Source organism: Dermacentor andersoni, chromosome 9 (assembly GCF_023375885.2).
Source record: "Dermacentor andersoni chromosome 9, qqDerAnde1_hic_scaffold, whole genome shotgun sequence".
NCBI classification, from domain to species: Eukaryota; Metazoa; Arthropoda; class Arachnida; order Ixodida; family Ixodidae; genus Dermacentor; species Dermacentor andersoni.
The window spans coordinates 36,287,034-36,311,245 of NC_092822.1; the positions used below are offsets into that span (position 1 = coordinate 36,287,034).

At 45.6% G+C, this 24,212-nt stretch overlaps 2 protein-coding genes across 2 annotated transcripts in view; both read left to right on the plus strand.

Moving 5' to 3' along the window:
* The window catches only part of LOC129383858 (uncharacterized), a 32,532-nt gene extending 8,869 nt beyond the window's left edge, over positions 1-23,663 (plus strand). The window contains exon 3 of the mRNA XM_055068803.2: positions 23,302-23,663. Within this exon, the coding sequence (XP_054924778.2) occupies positions 23,302-23,556 (255 nt within the window). The 3' untranslated portion in view covers positions 23,557-23,663. The remainder of the gene's footprint in view (positions 1-23,301) is intronic.
* LOC126527685 (laminin subunit alpha-1-like) overlaps positions 1-24,212 on the plus strand; it is a 63,286-nt gene that overhangs the window by 5,236 nt on the left and 33,838 nt on the right. The gene's annotated exons all lie outside the window — the stretch shown is intronic.

Sequence of the window (24,212 nt, forward strand, 5' to 3'; positions counted from 1 at the left end):
TGGTGAATTGGGTATGCATTCACATCTACTATTCAAATCCACACATCACAAGTTATCTTTCATTCCTTGGCACATTTCTCACCATTGTACAGACTTTGTTTCAGCGCTCTGTGTGTGCAGTAATATAACTTGGTAAATCAAAGCTGCGGTTATTCAGTACACTGAAAGCAACTTTGCGTGCGGGTTAGATAATATGATGCTCCTACATATGGGTCAGCTTAGTATTATCAGCCGCTTTGTTTACTAGTTCACTGTTATGCCTGAACTATACGGTGCCACTGGACAATGCTGTATCCCTGCAGGCACGCTAGAACAGCTTGGATATGCACAAACAACCCTTTACATCGCACTTAAATTAAGGTGGTGTAGATTTGCTGTCACAATGTGCTTGTAAGCATAACTGCCGAGCATTCAAAAAAGTGTTTGAAATGTAAGGGTAGATGCTCAGGTTTGCAGGTGTGACATTTTACATTTATAGTGCAAGGACACACCGATGAACAGGAAGGATACCACACAAATCCTCGCGTTGTGGCCTTGCAGTCACAATGCAAGCAGTTTTCAGTGGTTTTTAGCTATAAACATGTGAAGCAATCTGTAAATTCAAAACTGTATTAAGTAAACTGAGACACCATGAAAAGCAACATAACACTAAGGTGTACACATTTTTTTGTCACATCAGCTCTTTGCGGTGCAGGTCAAAAATGTATACAAGCTATTTGTAGGAAGTAGGAAGCCTATCCAATATAAACAAGAAACTTGCAGGCAAGGTAATCACAACAAACCAGCTGAGACGGTGGTACTATTCTACTTGTTTTCGTTTGTGATAGCACAAGTGTTCCCACTTGTGCTGCTGGATGGTTGTGACTGATATGCTCGCGAAGGTTTGGGTCATTCACATTTCAAGGGATGAGTAACTGTTACATACGTAAATCATCTTCTTCTGCCTATATCACTGACTTAACTATATGTGGCAGGTTTAGCTGTGTGATTATTGGTGTAGCTGAAGTGATGTATCACACATAGTTTCCGCGCACTACCCAATTGGCGAAAAGCATGCAGGAATTGGCCTTTGAGCTATTGGTTCAGTGGTGGCTTTCCACTAAACTTACTGTTGAAGAGGCAGATTTCACTTCATCAAAAGGCCCATGTGAAAAATAGCCTAGAACTCGTGACGCCAAATACTGTCACCATGTGTGACTGAAGAACAATACGTTACAGAACGATGAGCAGTGGAATTAATCTCACTAGTATACAAAGAATCGCAGCTACATTCAGTATTTCACTGCTGGTATACTAAACACAAACATTTATATGAGTTGTTTGGATGGCATAGTCAACACGATCCCTCTAATGAGCTGTGGCAAAAGCTAACTAAAAAGCTGCTACCCCAGGTACTGCATTGGCCTAAAATATGGATTCTCGCATGCAGTGAATACAGTTCTTAAATAGGTTTACATACAGGTATGAAATGTTGTAACTGCACCATGTGATAAAATTTCAATACGATCAGCTGAATACCACATAGAACATCTTTAATTGGTATAGTTGGTACAACGTGCCTTGATATTAGAAGTTGTGCTGTTTTATTCACACACACATGCACATAAATGCAAGGTACACATACATTTGTGTTCACATGTTACTGTGTGCATCAAATGAACAGCACCACTTATACTACAAGCCATAAAGATAAATAATTTTTTTGTACCAGTCTAATTCCTATTAGCTACGCAGTGATTTTTTTTCTCACATGCAGCAACTCAACTCCGTGCATAAGTTAAGCCATGGCTGTCATGCCCAGAAAATTATAAAATAAAGAAGTGACCATGTGTACGGGCCTAAAATTGATGGTTTGGCAATATCTTGTCTGGCTGGGTAGTTAATTTCTGTCAAAAAAAAGAACAATTCAGCATACTGACAAAGCAGTGTGGCTAACATAATATAGGGAACAGACACTCTGCCTGCAGAGTCGCTTGAAAATTTTGCCAGCAGTTCGTGCTCATTGGCTGGCTTCGGTCACATAACTAATGCTTACATAACTGTGAAAATTCGTGTTCAGGATAAACTCATAGCAGCCAATAGGCACGTTTTATATTGTGATAGCAGCTGACTTCTCATGGACAATGCACTGTGGCCATGAACATGCTAAAGAATGACAAGAGGTGAGGTCCCCCTTTCTATAGTGTGGCAGCGCAGCTGAAAACGGTTCAGTTAATGAGTGGAACCGTGGCCTATTCAAAATAAAGATCAGTCAGATAGCCACTTATAGCGTCCAACATCCCACACCCACGAATGATAGGTAGCAGTAAATTTACTCACAGATGAAAGTGCACTGGAAAAACATTTAATGGACATACTTTACAGGCCCAAGTCAGTTTAATGCACATTATTTGCTAATGACTGTTGGCAGAATGAACACGAGGAAAGAAAATAAAGCACTTATCAGGCATATAATGCTGGTACTTGTGCTATTGTTCGCTTTAAACTGAAGGCTCGTGCCAAAACAGGCGACACGAACCAGATAATCAAATAGGGTGAATAAACGAAGTAACCACAAACTTTCGCTTACCCAATTCTGCCTGCATTAGTAACGTGGCCATGGCTGGCTAGTGAGGAAGAACTCTGGGCAAAATTTATTTCACGCAGTTCTGCTGGCTGCTAGCAGAATATTATATAACACCATACCTGTGACACTTACTTGTTACTACTCGTCCTACGTGTTCATTTTTACATTTATATTGCTTTTTGTCAGCAAGCGTAAAATTTTTAGTTAATAAGAAGGTAGTATCCAGTTCTTACCTATAACATATCCATCTACCATGCCACCGGTGTCTTCATAAACAGACGCTGTGCTTAGTCACTAGTCAAAAACAAGCAGCTCAGATTTTTGGCTATGTAAGCCGCTTGCACCACAAAATATAAAGCAATTTACTTCGTGAAATCTAGAAATTCTTGATCTTCACACTAGTGTCCACATTATGAAAATCAAGGCTGCCAGAAATTTGCATTCATGACATTAGTGCTCACAGGCGCGTCCACATTTCACGACAGCGCTGACCGTCTTGACGTATGCAATTATTATGATGTTCCCTAATTTCCCCCCACCGATAGAAGCATCTTCAACCATGCAGTAACAACTTTTGAAAGAAAAGATAGATGTGCGAAGCAGAAAAGGCCGGTGTGATAGGGCTTATCTGTAAGGGTACTAAATACTAAAACGCGATCGGCAACACATCTGCACAGTTCACTTCTGAGCAAACGCACATCGCGTAGAACGAGCACTTCTACACCCAGCAACGCTGCGACACATCGCGCATACATAATCACGGTTTGTAGCTTGCAAACACACTTCATAACAGCAAGAACACAGGTAGAACGTCGCGGTCACTTCGACGCGTCGCAGCCGGCAAAACGGCTCACACGCAGTATAGGACACACTTCATAACACAGCTCGAACGTCGCGGTCACCTCGGCGCGTCGCAGCCGCCAAACGGCTCACGCGCAGTATAGCACACGCGGAATGGCAGCGATAACAAGGCGATAAAAATTTATCGCTACTGATCGTATCATTACTTCTGAAAGTTGCGAAGGGCTGGCGTTCACCACTTCGCGGCAACGATCCGCATACACAGAGCAGAAACCAAACGTGTACGCTGGGTGCGCCAATCGGACGCTAGTTATTTTGCCACGCACTGAACATGTGTCCTGCTGCTCAGAATGCACGTGTATGTGATGGACTTCTCGTTTGCGACACGCACGCGAAGCATGGAACAAAAAATCACGAAGTCGACGGCTTCAAATATTTCTTCCGATGCTCTCGTAAACACAACACACACTTCCTGCGCTCCGTCTGTTTCTGTAGGCGATCGCACGCACTGATGAGGTCTGGAAGGGTACGCCGGCTTGCTGCTTTCGATGACTATCTCCGTGGGTGCCAGATAACTAGTAAAAATCACAAAAAGGAGAAAAAATAGACTGTTTCTGACGCGGCTGTAGCTTAAGCCTTACGTCCCCGCTTCGCTTCGCTTCGAGCAAGCGCCATGTTTGCTGTGACGACAGCCGAACTGTCCGCCTCGGACCAGCCAATGAGAGACGAGCAGGCGGCCGGACGGGAAACTTGCGTCCGCTCCTCGCTCACCAGTAGAGAGGTTTCCGCACGCGACCGGACGAGGGCGGAACGGACGTGCGGAGCGACCATGTACGGGCCCTTAGGGCCGATTTACGCTCAAACCGCCCATCGCCGCACGCCGCACCGCAAGCCAGCGGTCCGCCAGTAATGGCCGACGTGACGTCACGAGGGGCGGTCGTGAACTTTTGCCTCCGTGCGGCGCCCGCATAAACATGGCGCTGGTTCGTAGCGAAGCGGAGTGCGAGGCCTAGGGCCCTAGGCTGCAGCGGCAGTTTGTTTTTTGTGCGGTTTATTGTGATCATTGCAAGAGCTATTCAGCACCTGCAAAGCTATTTGTCTAACGCAACAAGCAGCTGTACTCTTCCTGATCTCTTCAGTACGTGCGATCGCCAAAGGAAACAGACGGATGTGTGTTGTGTTTACGCGAGGGTCGGAAGTTATGGAGCCGCCGATTTCGTGTGTTTTGCCGTTTTTTGCATGTGCATTACAAACGCGAAGGCCATCGCATACACCTGAATTCCAAGCAAGACACTAATTCGGTACGCGCCAAAATGAAAAGATTGCGATCGCCCTCCTCAGCATATGATGTTCGTAGGTGTTGTGCGTGCGCGCTTCATCGATACGAAGATTGCAAGTTTGTGCAGTACGGTTTGTGTTTCAGAAGTGATGGCACGATGTGTAGCGATGAGCTTCATTATCGCCTCATCGCAGTCATTCGTAATGTGCTGTTTGTGTCTACCTTCGTGTGAGCTGTTTTGCGGGCTGCGATGCGCATTGGTGACCGCGAACACGTACAGAACGTTCGAGCGCTAGGGTTCTTACTTTTACGAAGCGTAAGTGTACTGTGATATGTACGTGCAATGCGTCGCAGTGGTGCTAGGTGTATAAGTATTCGTTTTATGCAATATGCACATGTTCTGAAGTGAACAGTGCATAAGCGTTGCGGGCGAGTTTTGGTTCCGGCCCATTCTGCCTCGTTCACGTATCTTGTGTGTTTTTCAGGAGTTACTTCTGTGCTATGAAGGTGTTTAAAATCTGTGAAGGCAATATAAGGAACAGCTTAAAAGTTACATGAGTACATGCGCGCTATCGTGAAATGTGGACGCGCGTGTGCACTGTTCTCATGAACGCAAATTTCGGGCACTCTTCATTTTTGTCATGTGGACATTAGTGTAAACAGCAGAAATCCTGAGGCGTATTTCTAGATTAAGCAAAGTATACATTCTTATACTGAGAGATGTGAGCGCCTTGCATGTGCAAGAAATTCAGCTGCTTGTTTCTTGTTAGTGTCTGAGTACACACTGTTAGTGCCAACACCAGTGGCACAGCATGATAAGCATATAATGTGTGAAAACTAGATACTTCATTTTGATTCTTGACAATTTGCATTTTTCGATAAAGCCATATGCATGTAACAAAGCATGAAGATGACACCACAACTGGTATGGTCAATATATGATTCGAGGATTGTAGCAGAAGAAACAGGACACAGAAGGAACGACTATAGTCGGATACAACTTTAGAAAAAAGGGAGGCCCCACCCAGATGACCAAAGCGCGATGTCCAATTGCCTCTGTGACTAAAATAATTCCACTCAAAAAATCGTGCTTCTGAAACGTGCGATTCTAGGTATAAATCAAGACTTTTGTATTTTGATAACTGGTTTAGTAGAGCTCTGATGTGCTACAGCACATGCCGGATCGCGACCGAAAAATAACCCCTTGCCTTCCACAACGCTGCCCGTTGTCTGCTCTTTAGCTTCATTGCAAGTGACAAAAGTAGAAAGAGCAGCTCTGACTTTTGCGCTTGTTTACATGTACACGGCACATTTATTACTCCTGTTCCGAGCTTCAAATGAATCAGTTTCTATTGAACAAGTACTTATATAGAACAATGCATTTATCGCAACCATTACAAACTCAAGATGCTCGGTGTCAGCGAAAGCACAGTGTTCAAGGTGAGGAGGGAGGTCAAAGCTTCGCATATTTCGGGTGGCAAACTGTTGTTGCCCTCACAAAAGCGCCCACGAAATGCAGAGAAAAGAAGACGCAGCATGAAGTATGACACATGCGCACCAAGGTTGTGTGCACGATTTCTTTCGCCGCAACGAGATACCGACGGTCGAGAAGATCACTAACGAGTTCTCGAAGCGTATATGGTGTTATGTTTGTGCCCTGGGATTTGTCTGACGGAAGGCCAGTGCTATGGTGTGTCGATCGTGGAGGCAGCATGCATCCCCGCATGATCCCTGCTTCGGGCACACGACGTCCACGACGGAAGCGTCCACGGCATCCACGACGTTCACGACGGAAGCGGCCACCAAATCACAGACTGCTATTCAGCCCCTCCCCGTGCTGGCAGCAACGCAACCCCCCAACCCCCCTTCTTTGACCGGCAGCGCCCGCACCACGAACGACTCCCGCTGTGTTTGGGATGGTTTCCAAAGGAGGGCTGTGTTTCGACCCTGTGCCTTACAGTTGGTTCCCTTTGTCCTATGCGGGCCATAAAACTTCACCGGCGCACAATTCTGACCGACCACCAGATCGTCCCAACACCACAGCGCGGTTTGAGGAAGTGCCGGCCACCGAGAGCGGCGTTAGGACCACGGAGGCTGCCCAGACCCTCTCTCTCTCGACCTTGTTTCGTCCTTAGGGACTGTCTGGGGAATCTGTGGACTGAGGGGTGTTATTTAAGCAGCTTGCAGCTGCTCTGTTGGTCTGTCTCCTGCTAACGACGACAACATGTAAACATTGTATAAAGAATTCTTAACCGAGGAAGCTCTCCTCGTCTCTGACTCTGCGTGAAGTGGGGTCGAGACCTCCTGCCAGCCACACATACCTCGACACACGCAACAATGGATCTCTCATCACTGAAGCGGTGTACTGTACGTCACCTGCTTGTCGAAATCTGATTCAAGCACAAGAAGAGGAGCCGCAATTCGCTGCTGATCGACCGGTATGACATCGCTGAATGGCGGAATCGCTACCTTCGTGACGTGGAGCGCTATGGGCAGAATGCCGAAAGATCTTTTTCCTGGACGAGACATGGGTGACGGCGGTACACACTGGGTTGATCGTGTGGACAGACATCGTGGTGCAGAAGCGCGGACACCTATACGCTCAAGCAAATGGCCTGTCGATGGGTCTGAAACAACCTTCTGGAAAAGGCCAGCGCCTGATTGTGACGCACATTGGCAGCGAGGATGGCTTCGTCGACGGCTGTTTAGATATATTCCGAGGCCAAAAAACAAGCGGCTACCACGAAGAAATGGACGGTAATCACTTCGAGGGATGGTTTAATGACGTTCTGCAGAAGTTGCCTGCTGGCAGCGTCATTGTTTTGGGCAATGCACCTTACCATTCCCGGCGAGAAGAGAAATTGCCGACAACAGCTTGGAAGAAGGAAAAAATACAGGAGTGGCCCAAAAGAAAAAAACATCACCTACAGTGAAAGGATGGTTAAAAAGCAGCTGCTTGAATTGGTAGCATCTGTAAAGCCACGCTTTCTGAGCTACATCGGAGACAATGCAGCTGAAAGGGCCGGTTGCATTGTACTCAGGCTCCTACCGTACCACTGCGAATTTAATCCTATCGAGCTCGTGTGGGCAAAGGTAAAAAATGGCATAGCTGAGGACAACAGAGGCGTCAAACTGTCAAAGACGTCTTGAGGGAAAAAATCAAGCACGTAACGGCGGAAGACTGGAGGAAGAAACTTCACCATGTGATGGACCTGGAGGCAAAGTTTAGGCTTGATACGTCTGGAAGTGACCGCATCCAATCCATCATCATCCAACTGGGTGAAGATGACAGTGAAGAAAGTGACTCCGACTGCGAGCTGTCCGGCATTGAGCCACTCGATGAAGCATAACAGCTTCTTAGTAATGAAAGAACAGCCCTTATTAGGGCTACCAAAATATTGCCAGTGGGTTCGCAGCAGCCAAGCATTCTGCCGTGACCTCTCAAATAAATAAGCATTTCATTTGGTGACATATTCCTTTTAATGGAAGCCCAATTCTGAAAAAGCAACGTCCTACACAGATCGTGCTCAATATAAGTATTGGCATGGAAACGTGCTGAAATGCTGGAAAATCTGAATGCAAATAGTTATTCTGAACCTGAATGCAGATAGTTATTCAGGTTAACCCTGAATATCTATGTGAGGCCCAAAATGCTCATTCGGGCAGCCACTGTCCAGCTTCACACGAAAAAGCAGTAGTCAACATGAAAGTGAAAGCCACATCAATGTGCACACCAAAGCACATTGTGCTTTGCGTGCAGTTGTGCTGCCCCTACTGTTATTTCCAGCCCATTGAGATGAATAATGCCAATGTCAGAAGGCCCAAAATACTCTATTGGGCAGCCACCTACGAGCATGACGGGCCCTGTGATGAGATAACAGTCGTCAGGGCATGCTTGAAAGGCACCTTTAGCATCTGCACTTCAAAGCGCAGCCACGTCGTAGACATTGTAGGTGAAACAGCAGCAGTCAACGCGAAATTGACCGCCACTTTTGGCAGTTTGCATGCAAAAGCACAGTCATGTGGTCGCATTCTTTATTTTGGTTATATGGCTCAGGCAAGTAATATGGACAAGAGAACAATTATCAAACATCATTAGCTTAGTGAGGACCAAAATACTCATTCGGGTAACTATTAATAGCAGTAGTCGAGGGCACGCTTGAAAGGCACCATTTGCAGACTGCACTTCAAATCACAGTCATGCCGCAGCCATTGTTGTATTTGTTTATCTGACCAGGCAAGTAACACCAATGTTAGCACAATTATTCACCCTAAATAACTCTGCTAGCATTGTTTGTACTAAAAAGTGCTGAGTGAAGTTGAATGTGTTTTATTAAGGCAATTATTTAATTCACAAGCCATCGGCATAGCGATCGACGGCCAGGTTCAGACAATGACATTTGTGAAGTAATAAATGGTGAAAGTTGCAAAAGCTCTCAGTGCACTGCTTTGCCGGGCTCCATTCACTGAAAAATGTCTTTGCAAGGACGAAAGCATCAGACAGGAAATGATACCTCACTGCACAATGTTATTCATGTTGAATATTTTTACCATCATATGTGGTGGGAAGCGAAACCATCTGTTTACTAAGACTGAATGCATGAAAAATGCAACAGCATAGCAAGGTGTTGTTTTGCAATATGCAGCCTTTCATGTGCACTTCTGGCGAGCTGCCACATGCAATGATGCATAAACATGAACAGAGGTAAGAGGCAAAGTTACTGTGCAACCCACATGACGCTTTTAAGAAAATGTATCTCTAAACCTTTCTGTTTTCATAGGCGATCAAAATTTGTTTTAAGCAAGTTGGTTAATCACATTGCAGCAACAACACAAGAAGCAAGTAGGCAGATTGAGAAGACGAGGTAGACCAGCGAGACAGGTTTTAATGAAATGGAAGAGGCCAGCCCTGCAGTGTTGTTGTTCGACATAACACTGTTGCGCAAAGTGACGAAGGGACAGGACTTAAGAGAGAAAAACAATGCACGACACCCGAGTGCAAACTAACAACTGCCTGATTTTTTGGAAAATGAGACCTTCATATAGCCTACTCGCATGTTCAGGGATGTTCTTCCCAGTCTAACCACGCCATCTATTGTCATTCATTAAGCTAATCTCTTTGTTGAGTGATATAGATGGCACATGGGGTCATCTTGATGTTGTAGGCTTCCGTGACTTCTTTTTCTTTGGTTACTACATTTCAGCAAGATCCCCATCCTGCGGAAGATACAGCATGAAGCGCAATGTATGGCAAGGTCTCTGGGTGCTTGTATCAGACTGCAGTTGTATAGATGGTCGTACAGTCAATCATTTACGCACCTGCCTGTTTGGCGCATGTAATCAGCCCCACGTGTCAAAGGTATCTTGTAGACCATGTCTATCGTGCATTCAGTCAATCCTTTAACGTGGTTTATAGTGCATGCATTCAGGGTGTTCCTTTCGCTGGTCATTCCATTTACTTTTGAGCACATTTCCGCATTTCCTTTAGCTTTTGTCGTGCTGTGAGGACCACTCGTTCGCTCGGTTAAACTGAGCGAACGAGTTCAGCAAAAGATGAGAGCAAAGGCAGCATGCAGTGGGAGATTAAAAAATCGGCAAGTGAGAAGAGGCATGAGGAGAAAAGTGGATAGGAAGGTGCAGCAGAACCATGAGGCAGTAAGCAGAGGAGTGTATGTCGAAAGCGTGCGAATAAAAGCGAAGTGCAGTGACGGTAGCTACGAGATGGTGCCAGAGTAGCACGCAATGTCTGGGAGGTTTGTTGGCGATGGCTTCTGTGAACCACGCCCACGCGTCACCCATGCGCTGGCTCACGCGATCTCCAGATTGGCAAGGCAATGGTGCCACACTTCGCTCCATTTGCAACATGCCACACAAGACCGATTGTCCTTGCTAGCGAAATGACAACACATGTAGAGCTGAACTAAAATTTCGTATTAGGGAGTATCGTAATTGTCTGTGATTTTTTTGTCAATTGCATGTGCTCTGCAGTAATAAACATTGCAGAAGCATCGCTGGTCGCTTATGCTCTTATGCCTCTCAATATAGGTATTGTATCAAAGCAGATTCCTTGCTTTGTACACGTTTGTTTCCAGAGCTGTCTCTGCACATTTTACACTTTATGAAGAGAGGAGGCTAGGGAACAGCTTAGAAGTTATATCACTGCTCCACGTATTGCAATTTTTCATTTTGTGCTAGGTGTCATGTGCTGTAATGTAAGCTATGCAAATGCTCCTTATGCAATCTTTTGCACATGTGGCGACACAGCAAAACACCTTCTCTGCCACTGCCCAACTGTCACATATCTGTACACGTGTACATGTGTGATAGCATTTCCCTTTCTGTCATGCGGGCCATATTGCGATCACATTACCCTCGCTCACTATGTGTATATAATTGTTGGCCGCCAAGCTGTGGTGTACTTTTTTGTCCTTATATTCCTTGGCTGTCATTCTGCCACGTTAAGTTGCTGCCATGCAATAAAACATGTTTCAAGTTCAGTCTGCTTCTTCGTTCACGGAAGCCCTGGAACACGACACCAACCTTTCACGCTAACAATTTGTTCTGTGAGCTGTACTCCATCTCAGTAGTTCCTTGCCCCACTGGGGAAGCTGCAGGGCTCCTTAGTTAATAGGAAGGCTGAATGACCCTCAAGGTGTCTTCATCGCACCGCACCGTCTGCTCGGTGTCTGCTTTCCATCCTGTCAGTACATGCTCCATTGTTGGAGGATTGATAAAAAAAATGTTTTGACGCCTTAACCAGAAGCTTTGTTTACATGCATGTGACAGCGGAGCTTCGCTTCACCTGTACACTTCCTCTCCATTTACCTTGCAGCCACCTTAATAAACAGCAAGTATGAACGCCCTCATAAATGTTCACTTGCGGCGCAGCGTCTGCTCGGCGGCTACTTGCTGGAATGAAAGCAGTTTAGGAAATAATCTAAAGCTCTATTTTACTGACTGCAGCATTTATCATGGGTGCAAAGAGGGTGTTGCGACAGAAAGCCTTTGGTGCAAATTCAAGGAAATGTACTAGGATGCTGATCAAAAGTTTTATAGGTGTATAGTGCAAAACCACATTTACATAGAGGAATAACATGACACTGGTCATCACTTAAAGCAACGGTTCATGGGGCCCACATATATGGGCACATAAACATGATTCTGAATTCAAGTTTGACTTGATATGATAGTCACTTTTCAGATAGAAGTGACATGATGACATAATGGTAATCAATGCCTGTTATTTCTTTATTCCCACAATGATCAGTTGTATAATACTTGCGCTCAGATACAATAATGCATCTCTGAATCACAGATATCACATCCCATCTGCCCTATGCAACTTTGCCTCATGAAATGGGAAACTCATTGATATAATCAGTTACGGATTATGCCAAAGTGTTATGCTGTTTCTTGCAGTTTTGTCTTTCATGAGTATTTGTGTAATGTGAAAAATAGTAGCCTGATGTTCTAAATGTTATGGATACTATATGACAATACTATTCTTTTTCTGGGATCAGAGGAGGCTTTTGTGTCAGTATATAAATTGGAAGTTTTTTAACAACGAACATGTGACAAGTACTTGCATGTGAACAAGAGTATGCAGCCTTCCAAAGGCAAGCATGGTAACGAATGAATCTTTTAGCCGTATTGGCACAAAACTTTCCCATAGGCTTTTTTTGCCTAAAGCCAACCACCGATCTCGATCTAGCAGATTTATCTTTTATGTGATAAGTCTGCTGTTTTCCTTGCAACAAGTCCTTTTACATGTGTCCGCAAAACATTGGCCCTTCATTATGTTTGTTTTTTCTACAACTTTCATGTTTTTTTGGAAACAATTTATTTTGCATTTTTGGAAGCTCTTCATACAGCAGCCATTATTTCTTGGAAAGCTTCTTTGCAACGAGGCTCTAAAGTTGTTGATACACTATTCAAGTAATTTTTTTATATATAACATTAGTAGCCTTGCATTTAAAACTTATCCTTTGTCTCCAATAGTTAGCTCTATTCCGCACTAGTTGGTTAAGATGTAGTACCTAAATATACGGAAATAAATCTTGCTACTACAAGTACTCACGTCGTCGTGTCGCTATTCAATATTTGACACTTACTATTTTTGTTCAATTCCTGTTTGAAAAAAATTAACATTCGCCCACCTCACAATGCACGAAGATGCGCCCAAGCCATATTTGTGATGTAAAAAAGAGGTGAGGCATGCAGACGGGACACAAGAGTAGAGAAGTAGACTTCTCTACTCTTGCTTTCTGTCTGCACACCTCACCTCTTTTTTGCACAATGAATCCTTACCAACTAGCGCAGCTTTCTGTCGTTCTAAGCCATATTTGTGCTTTCTGAAGTCTTACTTTGCTGCATATAATAGTGGCAAAAAGCAGCTTTTCAGAGAGAACTTGATTTTGTTGTTCTGTGTATTCTGTTCTTCTGCCATAAGTATAGTGAACTGATAACTATATCGCATACACACAGCCTCTCAATGGAACAGACATTTATTTGATACACATGAATTTGCACCCTGTCCATCTAGATTTCAAAATTATGCTGATTGTGGCTAGCCTCTAGTATGTACAGAAGCATGTCTACGATGTGGTCTGAGGGTACATGTACAGTGCTACTGTGAAGCTAGTTATAGTTCTCAGAGCAATGCACCAAGTAAGGTTGTTGCTTCCTTGTTATAAAGAAAGACAGCATCAGCTAGGCTGTAAGGGCGACAAAAATGATTTGTGCAATTCACCGAACATACAAACAGAATATAATATCACTATAATGCCATGTGCTAGTTAGTATATCAAGTGATTAAGAGAATGATGTAAGGGCTGTTTGGTTAATCTGGTTTATTCGTCGTGTTAAAACACAGGCTGTGAAGGTAACTTCAACATGTCGAGGTTGTCAACATGTCTAATTATTTACGAAATTAGGGAAGTGGCAGTGAGACTTCCTGGGAAAGCAATACCTCAGTTGTACTAATGGTATGGCTTGATTATATAACTTCATCATTGCTTGTTTAGAAATATGACGGTGGGTTAGAACCTATGAAATGCCACAACAGCAAGGCTGAACATCCATCCTTACTCCTCAGAGGCTTAAAGAATGATAAACAGTTATGATTTAGAGCATATTTTGGTAACAAATATATGCCATCTTCATTTCAGTGGAATGGAAAGAGGTGATTGAGCACAGCCATGCTATTGTAGCATGCATGAAGGAATGCAGGAAAGCCTGGGGGCTAATATATGTTAATAGAGTGAACAAGTAGCTGTGACTGGCAAGATTATTTTACTCCACAGAGGATGCTGCAGTAAGGTTTGTGGAACTGTTAGAAATACGAGAACGAGTGAAAGATTACTTGTAATATATGGATTTGTATGGCAGATGAGAATGTGCACCCAATTTGCCACTACGCATTTTTTCTATTTTATGTTCAGCACAGAGTGTGAGTCACTATGGCTTCTTAACTGGAAATTTCTGCGTTCCGTTTCACAGTGTTTATGGGGCTACCTGCATTCATTTGACTACTTATGAAGTGATCAGATAATAAAACATGCCCACATTACAGATTTACACAGAACATAATATGAATTCATCATAGAGCTCCACCCAAGAAACTGTCTGTTGGTTATGAAAACAAAAAATGGCAACAAACATTCCCTTACTTTCTTGTGCTGCCCCGCACATGCTGCTAATTAACTAATGTCTACGATGCAGACATTCTGTTCTTTCATTAGGGGTAGGTGCAAGTTGCCCTGACATAATAAACCTGCATTCATTGCCTACAAGCTACTGCATGTGGGAATTGGTGTTACAGCAGGCATGGCAAATGTTCTCCCCTACTTGTGTCTTGTACACCATATGAGCCAGCATTTCATTTCATTGTCGTGTACCTGTTTAAGCTGTTACTGATTCAGAAAGGCAAATATAAAACGACTTACTACGTCAACCATTTCGCATGCAAGATCACTGCATTCATTGCAAAGCTTATTAGAGAGTTTTAGATCAGGGGAATGTAATCGTTGAGGCTCGAAGTACTAGGGGGCCTCAATGCTTGCATCCCCTTAATCTAGATCTCTATAGTCACTTGATAATCTTGCTTTGCTTTAAGATGAAGTACACGTACTGTGCACCTGTTTGTTAGCCTATGCACTTCTCTTTCTTTTTAATGTGGCTGTGCATTAGCTAGCTAGGTTGTCACTACATGAATGAGATTAGGGTCATGCCCAACGCTATCAAATAACATTACTTTGCTATAGCTCACTGACTGTGCACGCTTCTTTTTTATCTAGGGAAAAGAATAAAAAGAGAATGCATGCATAAATGATGTTGACAGCAGCAAACGGTCTCAAGGCAATCATCCTTGATTGTCGCCATTGCTGAGAGGGCAAGCATGCCTGTATTCACTTTGACCACAGGCTGTACATTGTTTATATGCTGATAGAGGTATGGATAAATAGTGAAGGGGCAGCAGATTGGTGACCCTGGCCTTTATGCATGGGCATTGCTGCCTTGTGTGCCCTGTGAACCTCTGTCATCTCTTAAGGCATGAATGACATAACACTACTTCTATTGGCAGGGACATTTTTAGCACCAAAAAGAAATGTAAACATTAGGTGAATTCACGCCTATATGGGGTGTCTTTTCAGCAATATGAATTAATATTTGCTTTCATGCAAACATTCTTCTCTTGAAAACGTATCTGACAAACATCTCTGCCTGAATAAGTAACTGTGATATGTACATATCACTTTTATGTATGTCATAATTGTAATCAATTGCTCAAGACGTACTGATGGCTGGTTGTTTAGTCATGACTTAACATGGCAGTGCACTTTGAAATAATGACTTAACATAGAATGAACAAATGCTAGCTCTGTGTGCTCCTGTACATTCATTCGGTGTTACATCATGTAAGCAATTGTAGGCTCACTATTAACTTCACAGCTACTAAAGAGACCTCAGCAGCAAAGTGCAACTAAATCAACAAGCCACTGTTGATGATTCACATGCGTGCTCGGTGACGAAGTGACTTGTCAATCAACACAGCTGTATTCTGTGATAATAGAACCATCTGTATAGGAGTATGTTAATAGATAATGCTGCGGCGCTTCAGCAGGCTATGCTGTTGCTGTGACAGATCCCTTGCTCATTGGCTTAGATACACCTGTGTGTTCGTGTATGCGCGTTCTTCCAAGCTGTTACGTACAGGGTCTGGCCCCACCCATGAAAGGAATGCACATTGGTTGGTGGCAGAAAACAGACCAAGTTTATTTTCTACAAGAGATGCAGATGAGAGCCGCATGTGTTCGAGGGGGCAAACTCTCGGTCCCTGTCTAGTGGCCGAGACGCTGGGGGTGATGGAGAATTCTTGGAACTCGACTTGGGGCAGGGTCGCTTCCTGTTTCGTCTGCACTGGTGCCTTGTCCAGCCGAGGAGTGGTGGTGCATCGCTTGTACACAACATTTTCCTCCCTTCTTAGATGGAGTTGCCGTAGTGATCCGGAGGGTGTCGTTCCCACAGCGGGCATGACTCTGCAGTTGTGTTTGGCACGGTCTCAGGGGCAGTGCCAATCTCTGGTTTGGTCACCGATGATTGCGAAGGCTTCAGCATTCCTGAGAGAGTGGCCTCTGACGACGTGGAGTTATCTGCTTTTATCCCAAGCATAAATGGGAGTGGGACACTGCTCGCGGTTAGCGTACAGCCCTTATCCTGTGTCGCCGAATCTTCTGTGGGGTGTCTCAAAACACCGGGCTTGATGTGGTCACATTGTCATCGCACTAACCTGTTTGGGCCTTTAATGAGCCACTATCTGTGGCCTAGCTTTTCCAAAACCGTTCCCTCTGTCCAGATCAGATTCCCTCCGAAGTTTCGAAAGAAAACTGCTTGTCCGACAGCGAGTACTCTCGACTTTGTGTCCCTGTTGCAGTTGGTATGGATTTTGTTCACTTTTGCTTGGGGCTGAATGCACGTGAGAGCTGTATCCAGCTCACGCCCGAACCCAAGTGCAGCTGGTATTTCACCCGTTGATATGCAGGTGGTGTGTTGCGCTAGAAAAACTGGGCCAGCTTACACGCGAATGTTCCGTCCTTGTTTTTGGCTAATGCTCGTTTTGTTTCAAAAGCCATCCTTTCTGCTTGGCCATTTGTTGTAGGATGGTACGGTGTGCTTGTCACATGGGTCACCCCATTCTTCTTTAGTTCTCTCAACTTCTACTGAAACGAAGGATGGCCCGTTATCAGTCACAAGCTTTTTGGGGAGCCCAAAAGCTGCGAAAAGGTTCCGGAGTTCCTCAATCAATGTGGCAGACTGTGTATTATGCATGGAGCACACTTCCAACAATTTGCTGTATGTGTCCACAACAATAAGCCAGCATTCTGCCTTCTATGGGACCAACGAAGTCTGCGTGAACTGTGTCCCAAGGCGTTCTGGTGCATTCCCATTTGGGCACTGGTGCCCTGGCTGGTGCCCTTTGATGTTGACAACAAGTTGCACAGTTTCTAGTGAGCCGTTCGATATCTGCTTCAATGCCTGCCCAACAAAATTACCTTCGTGCACATGCCTTCATGACCACAATTATATGGTGGTTTGCAGGTGCGAGTTTAAGGAGGTAGTTTCTCGCCATTGTTTTGGAGTTACCATCCGGGAGCCTCTAACAAGGCACCCTTCCTGTGCTGAAAGCTCAGTCTCCAGTTTCCAGCACGATGAAAACTGTTCTTTTGGCAGTTTATGAACTTCACCGTTTGAAACAGCCTCCAGCACTTGGGACAGAACTGAGTCCTCTTGAGTCATTCGTGCTAGTTGACACGGTGAAAGCTCGAAGCTGAGCATGGTAGCCAACATGAGCACGTCTCTTGGGGTATAATGTTCAACTTGTGCTGGTAGTCGAAGTCAGCTTAGAGTGTCCGCATTTTGGCGCAGTAGGCCAGGCCTGCACAGCAACTTGTAATCGTACGTTGCTAGTTTAAGGCACCATCGCGTAATTCTTGATGAAAAGACCCGGGGTACTTGCTTTGTTTCACTCACGATTCCAATCAATGCCTGGCGATCTGTTATGGTCACATGCCGGCCAGCTATGTACTTATGAAAATGACTGATGCTGTAGATTACTGCTGCACTTTCTTTGTTGAGCTGGAAGTAGCTCTTTTCGGCACTTCCCAGTGTTCATGAACTGAATGCAATGGGCGCCTCTCGGCAAATAGCATCTTCCCAAGCGAGGACGGCATCAACGCCGTACGGCGACGCGTCCACAGACAAAAGAAGGGGCTTCGTCCCGTCATAGTGAGCGAGCACTGTAGATGCACGAATCATCTCCTTAAGTGCCTCGATCGAAATTGGCTTGATGCTTGCTCTTCCACTTCCAGGGCGTGTTTTTCTCTAGGAGCCTATACAATTCCACCACGACCATTGCTCTGTTCTCCAAAATGCAGTCGTCAAATGAAATAAGGCCCAGAAAAGCCCTTAGGGATGTCTTGTCAGATGGTTTGGGTGCTTGAAGTATAGCCTCAACTTTTTCTCGGTGTTGCAAACACCACTGCCATCAATTCGATGTCCCAGAAACTAAACTGACGTAATTCCGAACCTGCACTTTTCTTTCTTGAGGCGTAAGCCTTTCTCAGTTAGTCTCTACAGAACCTGATCCAGACGCTGTGCGTGCTTATTTGCACTATTCCCGTTGACAATGATGTCGTCAAGGTGAACACTCACCCCTGGAATTCCAGGTATCTTTGTCTCCCTCAGGCACTGGAAGATAGCTGGTGCAGCGGAATTTCAGAACGGGAGGCATTCCACCCTGAAAGGTCGTTTTGTGGTGTTCACTGTGAGCAGTGCTGCTGTTTCTCATCAACTTTCAATTGTTGATATGCTTAATAAAAATTCAACATTGAGAAGAGGGTTCCACCATGTAGGTTTGCAAACACTTCATCTGTAGTTGGTAGCGGGTAAGATGCCTTCTTCGCTGCTGCATTAACAGTAACAGTATTAACAGTACTCCTGTAGTCACCACAGACATTGAGTGTACCATCGGTCTTCTGAACAAGTACCAATGGGGTTGCCCATTTGGTATGCTGCGTTGGTTTTAGGATGCCTTGGCGCTGTAGATGGTCAAGCTTATGTTCCATAAGCGCCTGCAGCGCCACTGAAATCGGACGAGCCTTGCAAAACATTGCTGTCACACCGTCTTCGAGTTCCAGGTGAACTAAAGGACCTGTATAGCTTCCAATGTCTTCCTTGAAGACATCTGGGTGTCATCCCACGACCTCTGTAATTTCTAGTGCTGGCTCTCCAATGTGGTTGATCCCCTTCATCTGAATTTGAAGTGCCAAAAACCAATCTCTTCCTAGGAGGTTGCACCCGGTGCCCTTCATAACCAACAATGGCAGCAGATAGTCCTTTGATCTCAACATCACATGAACTTGTGCGGAGCCCAGGACGTGTAATTGTTTACCTGACCATGTGCACAAATCGAGCGGCTCGCATGAAAGCCACAGAGTGTTTTTCTTCCACCTTCTGTAGTCCATGTCCTCGCATATCAGGGAGCATGCCGTACCTGTGTCCACCTCAAACTGGACTGGCTTTCCCTCCACTATCAAGTCCACGAGGAACTTGGGGCAGTGTGTACGTACACTACCTGTGTGCAGCTTGCAGCAGGATTTGCTGACAGGTGGTGGTTTGACACTGCGTGCCCGTAGCTGCTAGTTGTCGGAGCGTGGTTCCGTGTTTTTCTTTTTCTTTGAGATGCAGGCATGCTCGACGTGACCTTCCTTGGAGCAGAAACGGCACTCGGCTGTCTTGAATTTGCATGTTTCAGGGTCGTGCAAGCCGTCGCATCGATAGCAATGTCGCGCTGACGTATGCTTGCCTCCTGGCTTGATTTGCGACGCCCTGTTAATTTCCCCCGAGTTTACCACTCCTTTGATATCTCGCTGATGCCTTGACGCACTTTCCGCTGACAAGACTAAGTCCACAGCGCATTGAAATGTCAGGCTTTTTCTGCGAACAGTCTCTGCGGAAGATGTTCATCCCAGACGCCGCGGACGAACCTGTCCCGCAGCATCACATCTTGGGACGGCATAGTTGGGTTCGCCGCTGAAGCGGTCGTTTGGGTGTCAGGTGACGTCGTCGATATTGTAGCCGAAAGCAGCGCTCCGAAATTGCAGTCGGCTGTCAAGGTTCCGAGGGCCGCAGCGTAGCTGCTGATCGACTCGTCTGGCCGTTGGTCGGGTCTTTGAAACACGTACCAGCTCTAAAGCTCGGATGTCCTGTTGTCGAAGTGCCGCCTAAGAAGTGTCACTAAATCATTTAAGTTGACTTCTGCCGGGATCTTCGGCGCTATCAGCGCGCGCACACGGTGTTCGAAAGTGTCGGCTGAACAAAACATGAGAAGTGCCCGCTTCTTCGCTTCGTCGCTGACGTCGCTCGCCACGAAGTAAAATCGAGGCGCTGAATCCACGATCCCCATGATTTGCCCGAGAAAGGCTCGACAGCGCCGTGCATTCGTCCTGTAGCCACGGCCTTAACTTCGAAAAATTATCCGCTTCGCAACTCCTGCCTCATCGCCTGTGTTACGTACGGGGTCTGGCGCCATCCGTGAAAGGAGTGCGCATCGGTTGGTGGCAGAAAACAGACTGCGTTTATTTTCTACAACAGACGCAGGCGAGAGCTGCATGTGTTCGAGTGGGCAAACTCTCGGTCCCTGTCCGGTAGCCGAGGCGCTGAGGGCGACGACGAAGGGTTCTCAGAGCTCGACTCGGGATGGGGTCGCATCCCGTTACTTCCGCGCTGGTGCTTCGTCCAGCCGAGGAGCGATGGTGCGTCGCTTGTCCACAACACAAGCTTTCGCTAGCACAGCTACAAAAAGTTCGCCAGCGCGCCGTACACAACCGAGCACATAGTGACGTATGTTGTCGCAACATTATGCGGTAGCAATAAACAAATAACAAAAAAGCGGCACAGGTAAGACGACTGCACAGTGTTCCAAAGGTGGGTCACCACGTCAATGCCACACATGCAGCACAGAATGTGACAGTGCAGGAGTCGCGTTTTCACCATGATGCGGAAGCTTCAACCTACATCGACAAAAATATGCTAGTGTCGTCTGCTGTTGGCGACAGTTGCCGACTTCGAACAGTGTTGCTCTGCGCACTGCCGAATGTTTGCGAGCTTTCAACAGACGTTGCGTCCCCAAACCGAAGTGCGGATGCAGGCGCATTCGAACCGCTCGAGCTAACTAATAAAAAAATAACTAATAATACAGCAAACGTAATAAAAAAATCCTGGCACGGTGCGAAATATTGCTGGTCGCCAGCGCTCGAGGCTGCCGACTCGCTGATGCATGTTGCCAGTTGCTGGTTACCTATTTGGACAACCAGAGGGCGCATGCGAACCGCGCCGCATCATGCGGTTTCAGCGTAAATGCAATTTTGTGACCGATCGCGACGACCGCCCGTTTTTCACGAACCGCATGCATGCGGTGCGGCGTGCGGCGATGGGCGGTTTGAGCGTAAATCGGCCCTTACGGCTATGCGGACGGTGCATGCGCATTCGCGCTTCCGCTCCGCTTAGCTGCTTAGCGGAGCGTAGACACGCTTAACTAAAACACTCTAAAGTCTGTTTGGTGTAGGCAAATGCCACGAGAAAGGGTGGATGAATGAGAGTCTTGTGCTCGACTGCATAAAGTCTGCTTGGTGTAGGCGGCCCGGTGCACTGTTGTCGTTCCCCTCCATCCTCGTGCTGGACGCGTTTCGTGGCCATTTGGCCGACTCGGTGAAGAAGCTGTTGCGTGATTGTAATACTGAACTCGTCGTTATCCCGGGTGGGATGACGTCTCAGCTGCAGCCTCTAGATGTTTGCGTCAACAAGCCTTTCAAGGACGCGGTGAAGCGGTGCTACGCAGAGTGGATGCGGTCAGGTGAACCTGCAGTGACGCCGACTGGGCGGCTGAAGCGGGCATCGCCAGCCACGCTGTGCAAGTGGATCGTGGACGCATGGGCGAGCATCTCAGAAGACCTTGTGCGTCGCGCTTTCAAGAAGTGCGGGATCTCGAACGCGCTCGATGGCACCGAGGACGAGTACCTCTGGGAGGATATGTCATACAAGGAATTGTCCTATGAAAGCGCAGCGGAGGACGACAGTGAATGAAGTGCTGAGTCCGATTTAAATAAATGTTTTCCCCGAGTTTCTTTCACTCATATTATACGCGGGTAAAACTTTTTTTTTCCATTTCTCGTCCCAGAAATTTCACCTCGTATTATATTCGGGTTCGTATTATACGCGGGTTTTTACGGTATATAATATAGGACCATCCAGACGCGCAACCAATGCCGCCAACTTCTTCCCGCGGCACCTTCCTTCTGGTCGCGCACTGGCTTCCTCGGGAAGCTAGGAGAAAGCCAGGGGTGGCGGCGCGTCCGCTAACAATGGCCACCTGATTGTGCTCTCTACTAACGTTTGCAGCTTTTTGTCGAAGAAAGATGAAATGTGTGCATTGATCAACGATTCTAACGTTGATATTGTCACGTTAACTGAAACTTGGCTTTCTGATAAAATACCAAACGAAGAGCTGTTTTGCTGTGAAAGAAAATACAAAATATTTAGATGTGATAGGTCTAATCGATGTGGCGGTGGCATTCTTCTTGCTGTAAACATGGAAGTTGAAAGCTACGCTGTTTGTATAAAGACTAGTTTGGAGGCAACATGGTGTTGCCTCAACCTGGCTTTTAAAAAAATTGTCATTGGTGTATGCTACCGCCCTCCTTCTGGGTGTTCCGATTTTCATGACGACCTTCATGATTGCCAGAATCACGTAAGCATTTTGTTTCCCGGAGCGCCAGTCATTCTACTAGGTGATTTCAATTTCCCTAACATTATGTGGTCAAATTCGTACTCATATTCATCGCCTAATTCAGCTGAAGCAGACCATTTCCTTCACATCTGCTCTGATTTCGGTTTGACACAGCTGGTTCAATTTCCTACACGCGTTACAAATAATACATCTTCAATTCTTGACCTTGTTTTGACATCAACGCCGGAAATTGTATCGTGTGTCTAACACGCCTGGTATTAGCGATCATGTAATTATACAGGCAAAGATATCACTGCCTTTCTCACACGCGCGAAAGCATCTTAAAACAATACGCGACTACAAAAAAAGCGGATTTCGATGCAATTAACAATGAATTATGCTCCTTTTTATTTGAGTTTTTGTCCGATTACCTTGAACGATCTGTACAAAGCAACTGGGACTTATTTAAAACGAAAATTTCAGAACTAACCTTTAAATACATTCCTACCAAGAAGGTTTTTTCGAATACGAGAGCCCCGTGGTACAACAGATACATAAACAGTCTTTCTAACCGTAAGAAAAGGCTCTATCGCGCTATCAAATCTCGGTCGGATAAACGTTGGTCAGCCTATAAATCTGCCACCACAACTTATCTGAAATGAAACGATCTAAATTCTTGCTTTTTAATCGCACCCTTCCAGAGATGCTAAAAAATAACTCTAGACAATTTTGGAGTGTCATACGGGGCAATGAGCGCAGTGCAATAGCTTTGCTAACAACGGAAGGCCATCTAGTGCCTGACGTTTGAAATTTATTATCAGGTGAAGTTTGCATAACTGCGACATTGCTTCTTTTTTGCTGAATGACTAGGAGGAGGACGACGGCGCGGACGTCAACATGGACGTGGACGTCGACATGGAAGTCGACGTCGACATGGACGTCGACATGGAAGTTGACGTCGACATGGACGTGGACGTCGACATGGACGTCCATGTTGACGTCGTGCCTTCAGCCGCCTATAGTGACTGTACTGTACTGTGCCTTCAGCCGCCTATAGTGACTGTACTGTGCCTTCAGCCGCCTATAGCGACCGTACGACCCTCTCCGAGATTCAGGCTTATCTGATTGCGCGTAAACAGAACATCGTGCAACGGCGCACTAACGATTTCTTCAAGCCTACTGCCGAGCCCGAATAAGTGCGTGGAAATAAAGGATTTCATCTTTTTTCTTAATCTGCTTTTTTGGACACTTGTTTATTCGGACATTTCCGCAGTCCCCGTGAGGTCCAAATAAACGGTCGGCGAATGTACATGTGAAATTGAAATTCACGAAATGCATGTACTTATTTCGTGAGAGAACCGTCGTAGTTAGGGGAACTTGCTGCCTTTTATTGAGAAAGTTATACTCTAGCCAATCTTTGAAATGGAGTTTGGATTCAGAGCCGGAACTTTCTTTGAAGAATTGTCGAAGCTGGCAAGGAAAACAACTAATGTATATAAGCACGATTTTTACAGATCTATAAGTCTTCGCCAAACCCAGATATCACAGTTCTGTGAATTGCTCCTGTTAGATGATCTGATGCGGATATACTCTATACGTGAGTTTGCAGCATACGCGGAAATGTTAGTGTTTGTGAGGTTCTTGTGAGAGTCCTACTCACAAATTAGCGGTATATCTTAGAACAGTGTAAAATACATCACCTTAGCACACTTGGAATTTATTATCAGGGGAAGTTTGCATAACTGTGACATTGCTTCTTTTTTGCTGAACGACGACAATGA